Source organism: Rhodnius prolixus, unplaced genomic scaffold (genome assembly GCF_049639745.1).
Source record: "Rhodnius prolixus isolate KJV_2025 unplaced genomic scaffold, Rpr scaffold_1, whole genome shotgun sequence".
NCBI classification, from domain to species: Eukaryota; Metazoa; Arthropoda; class Insecta; order Hemiptera; family Reduviidae; genus Rhodnius; species Rhodnius prolixus.
Window position 1 is genome coordinate 53,868,572 of NW_027411581.1, and position 16,138 is coordinate 53,884,709.

Consider the following 16,138-nt stretch of genomic DNA (forward strand, 5'->3'; position numbering starts at 1 on the left):
TTAATAAAAAAAAAATTCTTTTTGCTGATCGCAGACAATAATATTTTCGACTAGCGACAGCCCACGTTACTCCAGATCACATTTCCCTAACGCTATTCCCTAAAACATCTAAGAATGTAAATTTACCCTTTTTTTCTCCATTACTTCTTCCGTTAATTAAAAAATTATAATTTTTAATAAGATTAATCAATTTTAAAACTTCATTACTTTCCAAAATGTCCATCGAAAACCTTTTAAATTGAGGTAGGTATTTTTAAAAACTTCAGGAAACCCATTGTTCAAGTCAGCCACGCGACAATGATAATTTTGTAAATTAAACAAATTAGAAATGCCTGAAATATTCCAAAATAATATTTTGAAAGTATTAGAATTCAGAAAAGTATTAGAAGACTTCGAGAAATTGAATAAATTCACTTCTACCTTTGATGAAATCTGTTCGCATTGTGAACAATTATGGTATTATATTCTGTCAGCTGTTGGGAAGTGATCTTACGGTTTTGTCAGCTACTGAAAGATGATATTCTAGATGCAGCTTCTTGTAGGTGTTGCTGCATTGGTGGAATGTTTGTTTAGACGTTGAGAGATTTTTGAATCTTTTATCTCGCTAAAAAAGAAGAATGCATGACATCTGCTGCGATGAAGGAAGCTTAACTTTTTTCAGTCCGGAAGTACTATTTCTATTTGCCTCCGAAGTATCTGTCTCAGTATCACGTTCGTCTCCAGAATAATCTAGTTAGAATAGCTTCTACTTTGTGAATGTCTTCTACTGAGCGTACCTGTAAGTTAGGAAATTGAGCATTTCTTCCGGTCACAATTACGTTATTTCTGGTTCAAACATACGTTTGTAAGTTAGTTTGCACTTTTGTTGAATTTTTTTCAATTGTTTGAATAGCCACGCATTATGCGGGTGCAAAAGTTCAGTAACATAGATTGGTTTTGAAGGCAATATTTGTAGAGTTTCAGCATAAAAAACTTCTTTTTTCGTACATTTTAATTTAAGAAACTCTATCTTGCCTAAATTTCTTATAAATTTAACTACTATTGGGTATTTGATAATTTAGTTTTAATAAGGGTAACATGAGTCAATTTTTAATTCATCGAAATTGAAACCTATGGCCTCACTAATTCCCTTTGCTGTGGATATTATCTGCTCATTTTCTTGTTGAGGTATGTTTATCATTTTTATTCCATTGGATCGTGCAAATTGATCCGTTATTGTGAGTTGTTGTTGCAGGGAAACAATTTCTTTCTTTAAATGTATAATTATTTTTTGTATCAACAAATTTTTTTTTAAGCTGTCATTAATTAGAAGTTTCCTAAATTCTGTTTTTCGACAGAATTGAGATCCTTACATAAAAGTAATTCATTAGTTTGTCTTTCGAGTTGTAATTAAAACATTTATGTTCAAAAAATCTACATCAACATAATGCCCCACTCGAGCTGCTTCTATATTTTCATTTCCACTGCTTGCAGTACAATGCACTTTTAAACAGTTATTAGGCCATTATTAATGAACCAATTTTTATAATAAAGACATCTTAATAAAGAGAAAGAAAAAGCTGAATAAGAATTTATAAAAAAAAAGAAGATCTTTTGATAGTTTAAGACAAGATAAAAACTCAGTAAAATACAGTGCACTAAAGTTTGACAGCTCAGTATGAAAGCCAGATTTGAACTCTGTATTCCGAGTGTTAAGAAAATGCTCGGCCGGAAATTGAATTTTCTGAACGATCTCTTTTTAGATTTCGATTTTATTTTCTCAGATAAAGACTTTTGCTTGACCTTTTAAAATTAATTTTAAGAATGGTGAGATAAATCTTTGAACTATAGTGAAGCTGTATTGAAGGCAACTGACATTCAGTGGAAAATTGAAAGTTAGAAGACAATCTTGAAAATTGCAATGACAGAAAGTTATGTGTGTTGCACTTAATTTTTTTTTTGTCATATCAAAAACCTGCCATTGTAAAACATTGCAATATTTTGAAATTTATTATTTTGTTTATTTCTTGTTCGTTATCTCCACTACGATAAGTAGGAGCAGAAAAAGAAGCTATATCGATTGTTGTGTAACTGTAAATAATGTATATGCCGCCCTGAATCAAAAATTTAGATTGAAGAGTTTTTCTAGTGGTTGATATTAAGGTGGTGAAGCTATTTTTGGGAAGGTGCTTTTCGTGTGCTTATCGAAAATTAATTAATTTTCCAGAGGTGAAATCTGTACTCTACCTTTACGAGTTGCCTCCTAGGAGATAGCTTCCACGTGCAGGCCAACAGAGTAACTACTTAAGGGGGACTAACTTCAAACTGAGTGTGCTGCCACATACAGAGTATTTATTTTATTTTCATTTTTTATAGCTACATAATCTTCCTTGATTCTAGTTCTTTCTGCTGAGAAATTGCAGGCAATGGAAATATTCTTGAACAAATATAATTGCGAATTTGTAGATGACCAATTTCTAGGGTACTTGACTGGGAACCCGTTGGTATTACTCATTGGAGATTGGAAAAGAAATAATCATAATAATAATAGCGCAAACAAAAGGTTTTTGATAGCTGCATTTGTTCTGTACTGCTCTATGGTAGTGAGATCTGGGCGCTTAGGTTTACTGAACAGGTTGAGGTGGTGCAGACAAAGCTCATCAAATCATTGTTTTTTGGCATGTTAAGTTAAGTTAAGTTAATCATGTCGGAAAGTTAAGTAGGTTACTGACTAACGTAGGGGGCCCTAGGGCTCATACCCGTATGGTGCTAATGGGAGTAGCGCACTCCTTACTGCTATACGGGGCTGAGATCTGGGCGGACGCGCTCCAGAAGGAGGTATACAGAAAGAGACTGGCGCGGGTACAGAGGGTTGGTGCGTTACGGATTGCCTCCGCTTACAGAACAGTTTCTGAACCGGCCATTTTGGTGATCGCGGGAGTTATTCCCGTGGCGCTACTGGCCGGTGAGAGGAAACGGCTCTTTGAAAGAAGGTGGGAGGCCGATAGAGCAGCAGCCTACAGAGAAGAGCGAGAACGCACAATGGCTGCGTGGCAAGATGCGTGGGCTGGGGAAACTCGTGGCAGATGGACGGCAGTTTTGCTCCCAGATGTCAGAAGTTGGGTTGGTAGAGGTTTTGGTGAGGTAGATTACTACCTCACCCAGCTCCTCAGTGGCCATGGTTACTTCCGGGAGTTTCTCCGGAAGATCGGGAAGCGGTCGGTGGGAAATTGCCCCCACTGTTCAGGAATAAGAGATGACGCCCATCACACATTCTTTGAGTGCGAAAGATGGGGTCGTATCAGAAGAGATCTGGAAGAAAGAGTGGGTCAATGGGTTCCTGAGCGCTTCCAAAGCATAATGCTCTCTGGCAGGGCGCAGTGGAATGCTGTGGCGATGTTTACAAGGGCAGTTCTAACCCTTAAAAGAAGAGACATGGATGGAGAGGAGGATAACCCCTAGTGGGTAAGGAACAGGAGCCTAGCCTGAAGTAGTGCTGAGAAAAAAAAAAAAAAAAAAAAAAAAAAAAAAAAAAAAAAAAAAAAAAAAAAAAAAAAAAAAAAAAAAAAAAAAACCAGCCTTGAACTTTGTCAGCTATGTAATTATGAAACAGAGAACTTGGCCCATATTTTTATCAGTTGTCCGGGTTACAGTGTAATGAGGCAAAAGTACCTTTCCAAATATATTCCATTAACTGCTGAAAATGTACTAATTATTAAAAACAAATTTCATAGTATGATGTCCATAAATTTATTATTGACTGGCTAGATTTTAGGAAATCTTTGTTATATGTATATAGTTTTAGTTTTTTTAAAAAAAGGATATTTCTGTTTTATTATGTTTTCTCGAATTTAATGCTTTTCATTTTTGTATTTTACAGTTATCTTTTGTTTTCTATTATTATCAATTATTAAATTTATAAAAATTAATATTAATACTTTTGAGATGTAATTTAAATAAAATGTAAGTCACATTACCACTCTCCATCTATATTGTACAAATCTGTATTCTCATAGATGTAAAATAAAATAAATTAAAATATAATAATAATAGTATTGCAGAAAGTTGGGATTGGCCAAACAAATTGGTCCAACATCACTCATACGTATTGGGGCAGAGTTTTCCTCACGGACCACAAAGTAACTAGCATCAGGATAGATGTAATATATGGTTCGACAAGAGTCGTGGCCAGGTTTTAATCATTGGCATGTTCAACATCTTCAGAACCAAGAAGTGAGAAAATTTAGCAGCAGAGGAAATTGTTCCGTTGATGCTGTCCAGAGTAAAGTCGAACTCTATGAGTATGAAGCTGAGCAAACACGGAACCCAGGAAGCGCTTACAGCCGATATGCAGCAAGCTGAGCTCCTGCACTCGAGTAGAATTATTCGGGAGACCCTGCTGGCCAATCTTCGGCTGAGGAACTAGATTATTTTCCTTTCCTTTCGTATTAGATTCCTCCCTTGCCTAAGGCGGCGAGATATTGTCGCATCATTTTGCCGATCACTTGGCCAAAAATAAGAATATAAAACCAATATAATAATATTAATTAGACGCTGATGGCGTAAGCAGTTGAAGCGGAAAGAAAATAAAGAGATTTTCCTCATTATTACTTTTTTTTTTATGAATAAAGTTCTATTTTCTATTTTCATTAATCTCGCAACGCCACGCTTAGCGATCGATATTTCAGCTTCATAAACGCTCGTCTGTCAAAGCGGCTCAGGCTTTATTGGTGCGCGTTCATGTATTACTGAATTCCCTCTTTATTGGCCTTTAAATTCAAACATGGAGGATGTTCAAATGTTGTAGTCGTATTGTGCGTTAATTATGTTCAATTGACAACTCTTGATTGGCACATTCCCTCACCCTTCGGAATCCTTTCAAATCACAACGCTGCCGTTGTATTGGACTAAACTAATCAAGCTGTTAGCGACAACAATTACTCTATTGTTTTTAATTGGTCGTAATTCAAAGGTTGTTTTATTTTAATTCTATTGGTGGACACACTGACCACAAACAATTAGGCTTTCCTTTTTAAATAATTTAATGTAAATACTCACACGACTATCTCGTACTGCAATTATCAAAGATTCTAACTCATTCACAAACTCTGGATTTAAAAACTTCAAAATGTTCAAGAGGGATACCCATTGTTTTATTTGGTTTTTAAAGTTATGATTTCACGTCTTTAATAATACGTCAATGAGTTCTACTCAAGTGCAGAGATTATACTATGTTTAAATGCTATTCATTAAAAAAAAAATGCTAAAAACTGAAAAATCGATTGAGGACAGAGGATTGATTGAGCATTTAGAACAGAACATTTAGCCGAATGAGATAAAATCTTATTGGTGCGCCCGCTAGTGACTCTAAGTCGAAATATCGAATTAGAAACTTCAGCGATTTCCCATGTTTGAGTCTACGATCACACGCCCACACACATATTTAGTAAAATCTACTTAATCGAAATTTTCAGTGAAAACGTTAAATCCATCTCTAAGGAGGAACAGCAACTTGAAATCTGATATTGTTTAATCAATAAGCCCATGGATTTCGACGCGGAGATTCCTGGTTCGAATCCAGCGGCTTCTTCTCTTCCTTGGAGCTTCTTATAGCTCCACTGTCCGGTGATGAACATTATTGTCTTTATAGAACTCTTTTTAGATATGGCTGTGCTCTGAAAAAAACTCTGGACGCCAATGACCTTAGATGATGGCCTGCCCAATTTTAGGCGCTGGGTCATGGGCAAAAGAAATCCTTGATTATTCACAGCATTTTTGAAATCCCAAAATGTGTTTAGTTGTGCTTACAACTATAAGAGAAAGTCATGCGAGTGATGTGTTTGAATCAGTAGATCGTAGGTCCCCAAACTCAAGATCTCAGTATGAAAACTTAATGTCTAAAAGTGATCTTGTTCGTCAGAAAACAATTCATCTCTAGGCGGGAAACTTCAGTTTACCCGTTACTATAGTGATCTTGAGAGCGCCAAATACGGCTCTACAAAATGTGTGTGCTGCGCGGGAGAACGATTTACTTCTGTGCGGGAGTTGAAGAGCTCTGGTGCTGAGTATTAGTCTGCGACCAGGGCCAGTACCGCGTGCTCTTTTCTCCGGTTGACATAAGTAAAGGACTTTTATTTTCTTTTTTTGTTTTAACATTTCGTACGTATGTCTCGTATGTGTACGTATGTAAAAATTGAAATTACTGAATTTTGTTAATGGTAAAATTTCTTTAGGTGAGAATTAATTAATTTTTATGTAGTGTCAACAAAATATTAAATAACGAAGTTAAAAAAAAAATACGAAAATAGCGCGTCAAAATGGACGAAGCTTTGGCCTATGTGGGCGAATCTTCCACTTATCAGAATTTATTGTTATACCTAGTGTTATTACCTTGTGTTCTACCGTGCGGTTTCCATGCGTATTCACAACTGTTCATGGGCAGCAGTCCATCTTACACTTGTCGAACTCCGCCCTCGTTGGCGCATTTGCATCCGTTAATCGCAAAAAATTTAAGGTCAGATATTTTTCTTCTATTTACAGCTATATTTAATCTGATTTTTAGCTGAAGCGGTAAACAAGCAAGCATCTTAGGACCTATCCTACACATAGCAGACATACCAAATCATCCAGAAATTGGTCCTTCTAACTTATGCAGATGGTACAGCTAGACTTTCTGCTCACGTTGATCAGTTATTGCTCTCAGAAACCTCCATACCAACCTCTTTTCTCGTGAGGAATGGTTTAAAAAATGGAAAATCAACTTGAATGCAACCAAATCTCAAGTCATTACTTTCACTCTCCTTCGCATCACTCTTCCTCCGCTCAGTTCCTATTCCTCCTGCCAATGTTGTCCGTTATTTTAGGCAAAAGATTGACTTAGACGAACTGTAGTTAAAAGCGCTATCCACTACTGGAAAACGACTTTTTTTTAATCCTTTAATAAAATTAATTTCTTCTCAGATTATTTAAAAATTATGATTTTAAAAATACTGCGTTTTAAGAATTTTTACTTTCTATTATTTCGAATAAGGAAAGCTATTGTGATTGCATATATTTTCAACTGGGGTTTTTCATCAAAAATATTCTTTTGCCACCTGAGTCCGTAAAATTAGCTTTTACGCATGTTTATGCTGTTTACATATGTACATGAGCCAAATATTTCAACCTTTAAAAGCGTGGGAAGCTGCAACATTATAGTTTCAATAGGATGAAAAAATAACTATCAGTTTCAATCATGATATATTTTTATTATGCCGAGCTTTCGACCTAGGGACTAGGTCATCTTCAGGGCAAATTTACAAAGTAATATTTTACATCATTAAAGGGTTGGTAGGTCTTCTGTCTTGTCTGTTCATGAACAGTAATTACAAGAGTCCATGAACAGACAAGACAGAAGACCTACCAACCCTTTAATGATGTAAAATATTACTGAATCACCAGGAGAATTGACTGTAACTTTAGCGATCAAAATATCCAATCAGTCAATTTTTATAGTATAAATTCCTAGTTTTAATATAATTTAATTGCATAAACTGTTAGAAAAAGTAGTTAATGTCCACCTACAATTCCTTTTTAAATAGTTAAAATTTAAAACTTTCTTTTTGCTTTCTGTTATTCTGCAAATAAAAGAAAAAAGGTGCCCGTTCGTTCTGTAACTTTACTAAAGGCTGAGTGTTTTCGCAGCCACCTGCACATGCACAGATTCATTCTTTCTCCTGTGAGATTAGTGCTTAGAAGAATGAGGTCCACAAAGGATAGCCGTTGCTTATCTTCGTTCGTTTTCGAAAAGAATTGTTTATTAGTTAGATAGGTTACCAATTTCGATATTGGTCTCTTTTCTATCTTTGTATATTTTGTAACCTTTTTGAGTTAAGTTATTCAAATAAACTATTGTAGTTTCAGTCAGGTCAGAAAATCAAAATTGATTCTTATATAATTAGTTTTCTAGTTGTCTATGATATTAATTGGAACTAATTGAAAACGAAGCTTTCAAAGGATCTCCAACTTTCTTGGGAGGAATGTGTGCTAATTGAAACCGAAAGATCTACTCGCAGTCAGTAAGAAAGCTTCACGGGAAATTTACTTGTTACTTCCTCTCCTCATTTTTAATATTTCCACATATTATGGACTCTCCAGGAAGTAAACAAATATGAAGGATGTCCCAGAAAAGTGTGATGCCTTTAAAAACTCCATTAGGAAAGTGATAAATACAGATATGTATAAAAACAGTTTTCCATTTATTTCTGTCAGGTATGTGGAAAATGTTATTTAATTTTATCTTTTAAAGTTCTACATGAAGTTTATCTAAAGTGAGCTAACCCTCTGTCCAGACTGTATTTTACTATGATATCTGATATCTGTGATATCTGATCCACTTTTTGGTTTTTAATGTAACAAAAAAGAAAAAAAAATGAACGAAAGAGATAAGCTCATTGTTTAGTGAAGAAAAAAAAGCAAAAAAATCTTTTTTAAAGGAAAATAATTTGACGAATATAACGATAATATTGAGCAAACATTGAACTGTTGTGATACCAGGTTCTAGACAAGCCTCTTACAGCCCACAGTGCGATGATGGTCAATGTTGCCTTTAACGAAAAAAACAATGTATGGTTACTGGCGCTAATGCCCTCAGATGTAGACGTACTTTAAATTAATAATGATAATAAAACCAAAGGCTGTAATTCTGGATAAGTTTTAACTGTGTAACAATTTGAGGGTCATTCGGCTGCAACCGCAAACATTTGGTCGTTGTGGTATCATGAATTTGAGGTTACAATTTAAGAACCTAAACTTGCAGTCAAATAAAATAAATTAAAAGAAGTAGAACTGGACTCTTAAGATTGTGAGTTATGATAAAACTAATTGGCAACTATCAGGTCAGACAGACGGTTATCTTTTCATTTTTTTGGGGATGATAATGAGGAGAGGAAAATCCCCAATAAGAAAAATGAGGTTTTTCTGGTTAGACTAAGCGGTTGAGTAATAAACTCTGTTGTGTTCATCGTTAAAAAAATTTATTATTTAAGTTTAGGGGAGAGTTGCTACGAAAATAGTATTTATCACTTTCCTAATGGAGTTTTTAAAGGCATCACACTTTTCTGGGACATTCTTCATATTGTTTACTTTCTGAAGAGTCCATAATATGTGGAAATATTCTAGTTAGGCGATTTTCTCCATATTGGCAATTCTTCTATGTTTTAAAATTATTTGATATTAAACAGTCAATTGCACCGAAGGGACATCTTCAGAAAGAAACTTATTTTCCTTAAAAATTCTTAAAATCATCCTTAATAGGGCAAAAAGAGGCAATTAAAAATGATGGGCTTTATATGCATACAAATAATTAGAGGGTAAAATCATCGCTTGGGTCGTTGTTAACATCAGGAAAATCGCAACAGTCGTTTAATGTCGAAATTTCTGAGGACAGATTTCAGTCGAAACCCTTTTTTTTTATATAAAAATGTAAAGCCATTGCATTTTTTGCAGGCCACTGCTAAATATCTAACTGCTAAATTTGTTGCAGACGGCGTCGTAAGCACATACTTTACTGTATTAAGTACCTACAAGCTGATGAGAGATCCTACTGGGATCTCCTACTTAATAGTCTGAACTTATAATTTTCTTTGACTTTTTTTTGTCATTTTTTACTTTAAAATATTAAATAAAACTTTTGTAGTAAAGGTTTCTTTAAGTTTAAGATAGGAACGAATAAAATGATAAAATCAAGTTATTTTTCCATCAAAAGATCAAAGTAAAATAAAGTAACATCATTAATCAATATTCTAACAACTATCTTCAAAATTACTTTTACTGTCAAAACCAAATTTATCTAATTATTTAGAAAATTGAAGACAATTAAAATGTTTTAAAAGTTAATTATAAAGCTTATAATAACAATCAAATGGGAGGCCTGTGGTTTAATAATTTCAAAGATATTTTAAGAAGAGGAACTCACAGGCTAGATTTCCCACAATGGGAAACTTGTGTTGGCTATTTCAGTGAATAGAGATGATTTAGTAATTTATAGACAAAGTTCTGGCTAGCCATTATCTTTCCTTTGGCTTGCGGATCAACATTGTCTGGCCTCCCTCATTGTCTAACCTCATTAGAACCTGTATAAGGGCAATTTAAAGTTAAATGTAACTCACAGATCTGCTAGTACAATCACAATCACTTACCACAAAAATCTGCATTAAAGACATTCTTTTACAAAAATTGTCAAGGTATCCAATTTGGTTAAATAAATACTAAACGTTACAAAAACAGGTTCACGCTAATTATGTTACATTCAAAGAAGAGATTTTTTGTTGTTGTGGTTGCTCCCCTAGAAGGGGGGAGGAGCCGATAATAGACTGTAGTAACTGTAGTTACTGTATTAGGGTGTAATGTGACAAATTAGGGCGACTCAACGTGTATAATCTAGCTGTGTTTTAGATATCGGCAGTAACAGCCAAATCAAACAGATTTTCTGCTCATTCTAGCTACTACGTATTTCCAGATTGACATTGACTATTGGTTCAAAATTAGCATTTAGGTTCCTCCAATTTTTTTTCGTAATTGATTTCTAAATATTTGTAATGTATTTTGTTTATCACTCTTTTTATTTATTTTTTTTTTTCCTTTCTTTTCTTTTTTGTTTGCAATTGATTACATATTTGTTTGAAATTAGTATTCTTGGTTTCTTCGTGTTTTTGGAAATATTATAATGTATTCTTCGATTATAATATCTAAATTAGCATTCATGTTTTCCCCAACTAGTTTTTCGGAATTGGTTTCTAAACATTTTTGATGTATACTATACCCTTTTTTTAATCGACTAAAATTTCCAAATTGTCATTCATGGTTTCCCCATGGTTTGGAATTGAAATCTATTCCGTTTTAATTTATTTTTTTATATATTGTTTTAATAGATTATAAATACTAAATTTACATTTTCGTTTTCCTGAATTGTTTTAGAACCAATATTATGTATTTGATTTTTTCTTGTTATTCGACTATAAGTATTAAATTAGCGTTTTTGTTTCTCCTAATGGTTTTCTAAGCATTTTTGAAGTTTCTTAGATCTTCTGTTTTAGTCGAATATAAGTTCTAAATTAGCATTCTTGGTTTCCCCAATTGGTTTTTTGGAATTGATTTCTAAATCTTTTTAGATTGATCTTTCTTGATGTATTTTCCAGTCTTTTATTTTTATTACACTTTAAGTTTAAAAATCATTCTTTTTTTGTATCCCCAAATTGTTTTTTGGAATGGGTATCTAGACCTTTTTATGTAACTTCTAATTGTCTATTGGCTCAAAATTAGCATTTTTGGTATTCCCATGTTGTTTTTGGTACTGGTTCTAAACTGTTTTTCAACGTTAACCTTTTTGTGCAGTTTTTGACTCAGCCCTTATAAAACTGTCCAACCAGACAGCTTTAATCTATGTTTCCTTGTTTGAAACTTGCCCGAGAACTTCTTTGGGAGGCAGTTCCAAGAATATGCGGCCTTTTAATATTTAATTGGAATGATATGTATGTCTTAAATTTGAGGAAAATCGATTTAAGTTAAAGTTGGAAGTAAACATTGAGAATTGAGTTGGCCTTGCTGAGCCTAAATTGTTTTTCTTACAACTAAAAAAGGCCAATTTCCGGGAGAATTTACTACGTAAATATTGGTAAAATAAAGAAAGACATTCAAACCAGAATTTATAAACTACCAGTTTGGTATAAAAATTCCTTTCAAAAGAGAACTCGACCTGACTGTAGTTCCCTCTCCTCTCAAATCTTAGAATGGAATTCAAATAAAAGTGGCTTCAGACTCTTGTACTATGTAAGATCCGTTTTATTTTATTATTTCAAACAATCATGTTTTTCTTTACGACTTTTCTTTTTGCTTCTTTTACCCACTTTATTTGTAGTTTGAAAACTGAAGTGACAATAATCATTTTAATATTAAGACTAAGATAACTATGTTTGCGCTAGTCATTCCATAGTTTTCACAACTTGAGAGAATACCTATTGCAACTACCTTTTGGGAATTTTGTTTTTTAAAAGCTTTTCAAGAATTTTGGCACTCTACATTTTAATTTACTTTTAATCTTAGTGTGGGAGAGTGTTGCGATGATCAAACTTTTGGAATTGAGTATTTACCGCAAATATCCTCCTTTATTTGCTGTCCTTTATTTGTTGCTATTATTGTCTAAACCGAAAGATAGAACTAATGCAATCTCGCACACTACTTATTCTTACTAGAAATCACAAGGTTCAAAGGTTCAAACTCTGAATTTTTTAAACTTATCAATTGTCGCTAACGTTATATCGTTTGTAAATTCTTACATCACATGGAAAAAGCTCATTAGAGGCAAGACTTCCTACCATTCTTTGCTAGAAGTGCCCTCAGTCAAATATTCATAGAAAAAAATTGCAAATAAAGCTTTAAATCAATATTTAAATAATTTGATACCAAAAGTGAAAATTGTTTAAATAATTTCAAAAAAAATCACAATAAAATTTGTGTATTTTAATTGAATATCTCTCAAAAACGAAAATTTAAGGAAGACGATTTTCAGTTTTTCTAATTCTCTAGGAAATGAGGAACTTTTTATATTCTACTTATCCGACTAAATTCCTGTCTCTTATCCGACTAAATTCCTGTCACTTTTATTTTTTGGCTTCTTTCCAAGTTGATTATTTAGGGGATTGTACTTATTGGGCTGCAACTTTGTACCAGCTTAAACTTACCGGAGATAATTTTTTAAAGCTTCAAGACTACTTTTTTGTCTTCTTCTTCTTCTTAAAAGTAGTCTTAGCTGCTGTGGGAAATATAATTCCACAGCTACGGTAAATTTATTTACATCTATTCAAAGTTCATTACTTTTTCCATAAATTGATGAGAACTCTTGATATCTAACAGATATGATAACACTTTAAAGGTGCAAACTAAACATAAGTCACGTTATTCAATTACATAAAATAACATGCAAAATAAATTATAGTTAATGGAATTCCATGAAACCTAATTTTAATTGCAATTTTATAAACAATAATAAACAGACACAATTAAACAAGAATAAGGCATTTAGTGTTTGCCATGAACACTATAAGCCAGGGAACCTTTTTAAGACGAGGGTCAAATTTTGTTCATTTTTTGTTAGAACTAGCTCTTGGGCCATTTGGGCTCAAAGCCCATTTGCACGAGAGTTAAGTTTAAAAACTTTAAACTGAATATTTTCAAAACTAAACATCTTTAAAATTCAGTTGGCTTAACGGGTAAAACGGGACCGAAACAAGTGCTATGGAAGTCTCTTTTTACAAACATAACTGACACTTACAAAAGTGTGTTTTATCTGAAGAAAAATCTAAATATGGTTATTTGCTTTGGGTTGTCGATTTTTTTAACAAACAAAATATGAGTAAAATTATACATTTTATTTGATATTTTGTAAAAACTTTTGCTTTATTTCAAATACTACAAAAGCATTTGTCGGTCATTTGCGTTTTAGAACTGTAATGAACAAACTAAAGGTTATAGGTAGCATTTAAATTGATTTGTGTCAATGCGTGATTGAAAAAAAATACAGATAGAATATAAATTATCCACACAATTAGAAAATCTAAATCAACCCGCGTAAACAAACAAATGGTTGCCTAGCGATTGTAGATCAGTGAAAAAGCCTGCGCGGGCCAGTGTCTGACCCGTGGGTCATAGGTTCGCCATCACTGCTATAGGCACTCATATCATATTCTACAAAGATAGATATAAAGTAATGTTACATTAATTCGGTCTGGAGACTTTAACATCGCAATAACCCATTTTAAGTTCGAATCGTGACTTGTGTTAAAAATGATATTTTAAGACAATAAGAAACCTGGACTTAAGCTGGACAAGGCTAACTTCTCAAACACTAGTCTAACGCTAAATCCATTAGTCCACGGAGCGGCGGCTGGTGTGTGAACGAAAAAAGCAGACGAGTATTTTTAATAAATTGACTAAATTTACCGAACATCATGCCAAGTAGGCATTGGTCAACAGAATATTTCACAAATTACCGTCCCAAAATAATCATCTCTTACTGGTAGAATCTATACCATTGATAATTATCTGATTATAATGAGACAAAAACGACATAAGTCAAATTCCTTCGACCCCGAGAACCCAATTTGTTCTATGTTGGTGTAAATCGACTTTTTCCTTTTTTTTGGCAAAGTTCTACTGATACTGAATAGTGTTTTTTTTCGATTAAATTGAAACAATAAAAAATATTAAATTGCAAATTTTCGTTTATTTTATATTTGCGATCGAATCTCCTGTAACTGTTACTGTGATTCATAGACTGGAAGAAGGTATAGAATTTGGACAAAGCCAATTTTGTTCCTTTACAGAAAAAAAGTTACTAAATTTTTCTGTCATTTTCCCTGTTTCTTTAAAGTTTATCTTTTGTGCTCGGTGGCTTTGATTGTTCAGAAACTGAGGAGAGCGTTTGTTTTTATTGTTTTTGAAAAGGAACTGAATCAATACAATTGTTCTACTTTCCCTAAAAGAAAACTTTGTGTTTGGTTACCTATTTATTCTTATTTTTTATTTACAATTTCTGGATATTTCCTTCAAAACATAACTGCTTGCTCTGTTTTTTGCTTTTTATTTTATTTATTTATTTTTTTGTAGACCGTAATTTTTTAGTGGTTCGAATCCAGCTGTTTACTCTTAGATTTTCTTTTCTTAGAAACTTCTTACGGCTCACTGCCCGGTGATGAATAGTGTTGTCCCTAACCTGAGATTTTGATGCGCCTGAAAAAAACAAAACAACAATTATCATTAGGGTTGCACAAATGTTTTTTTATTTCTCTTAGGATGAAAAAATAATTGCCATTTCAGTCTAGTAAAATTTATTTTGCCGAGCTTTCGAGTTAGGGACTAGGTCATCTTCAGGGCTAGTTTAGAAAGTAATACTTTTACATTTCAGGGTTGGTGTGTCTACTGTCACCAGCTCCAATCAATTAAACAAAAAATTGTGTGAAATTTACACGAATTTCTCTATAATTTTCTGGAAATTTGAATTTAAACTAAAAATGAAGAGATAATTGGCTTCAATAATTTACATTTTCACCAAAATATAATGGAAGTATATCGTCATCAGTTATTAATCTAAATTATTAGTTAAGAAACTAACGCAGAACTAATAGCGTTTTAAGGAAAACAATAAGAAAGGAGTTAGCTCTATGGTCAGTACCATGAATTCCTCGTGGGTAACCGAATTCAAATTTAGTACACTTTTAAATCGTAGCAATATACTTCCTCTTAAGATAAATTCATACCAGACAGTCTTTACCCCAATATAAGTTTAGTAAGATACGAGTATCTCCTCTATTGTAAATGTATCTGCTAACATAATGAAATTGTTTTATTTTTCTATTTTGTTTTTTAATATTCATTCTGCAGAAGAAGATTACATTCTCAATTCCACTTCTAAAGAGCCGGCGATCTATCTTATCAGTATCAAAATAGCTTTTTTCTATCTTGTTTTTTACTCAGAAGCGCGCGTAGGAAAGTAATCTTTCAACATGTAATTTATTGTATTTGTCATTTAAATAAAGGTATCGTTAATTTATGACAAAATGAAAAGGAAGGGTAAGAAAAAAAGGTTTCATTTCACTTTTTTCTTATTTCAAGTGAATCTTCCTTTACACATTAGTTAGAAAGGAGGACATGTTGATGATGTATGGTGCTCTCTCGTGGTATGTGTGCGCAGTTTGTTGTGGAATATTTTAAACATTCCCAGAGTAATAATAATAATAATAATAGCCATTTATTGTTTTGATTTACAAATTGACATTTTTTTTTCATTTTTTTTTTTTTACACAGTTCTAATACATAAACAAATCGGCTTACAGCCGTGGCACCTTTAAAGGTTAGAGTGCTGTTAATACTCTAGTTAAATGTGTTAGATAAACAATAAAGTGAAAAAATAGAAATTATAAAGTTAAGTCCCTTTTTGCAGAATAAAATAATTTTTTCTTTCCTGTTATTATGTACATTTTTTAGCTTTGATTTAATTGAACTGATTTTTACTCCTATTTACATTCAAATCATATTTATAATTCAATTTCATGAATACATTTAAATTACTTATATATTGAATTTTTCATAAATTTTACTTATTTCACTTATTATCTCTTTACAC

At 32.9% G+C, this 16,138-nt stretch overlaps 1 protein-coding gene across 1 annotated transcript in view; it reads left to right on the top strand.

The window, feature by feature from the left end:
* Positions 1–6,007: 6,007 nt before the first annotated feature.
* Balat (Beta-alanine transporter) overlaps positions 6,008–16,138 on the top strand; it is a 260,779-nt gene continuing 250,648 nt past the window's right edge. The window contains exon 1 of the mRNA XM_074143662.1: positions 6,008–6,493. Within this exon, the coding sequence (XP_073999763.1) occupies positions 6,297–6,493 (197 nt within the window). The 5' untranslated portion in view covers positions 6,008–6,296. The remainder of the gene's footprint in view (positions 6,494–16,138) is intronic.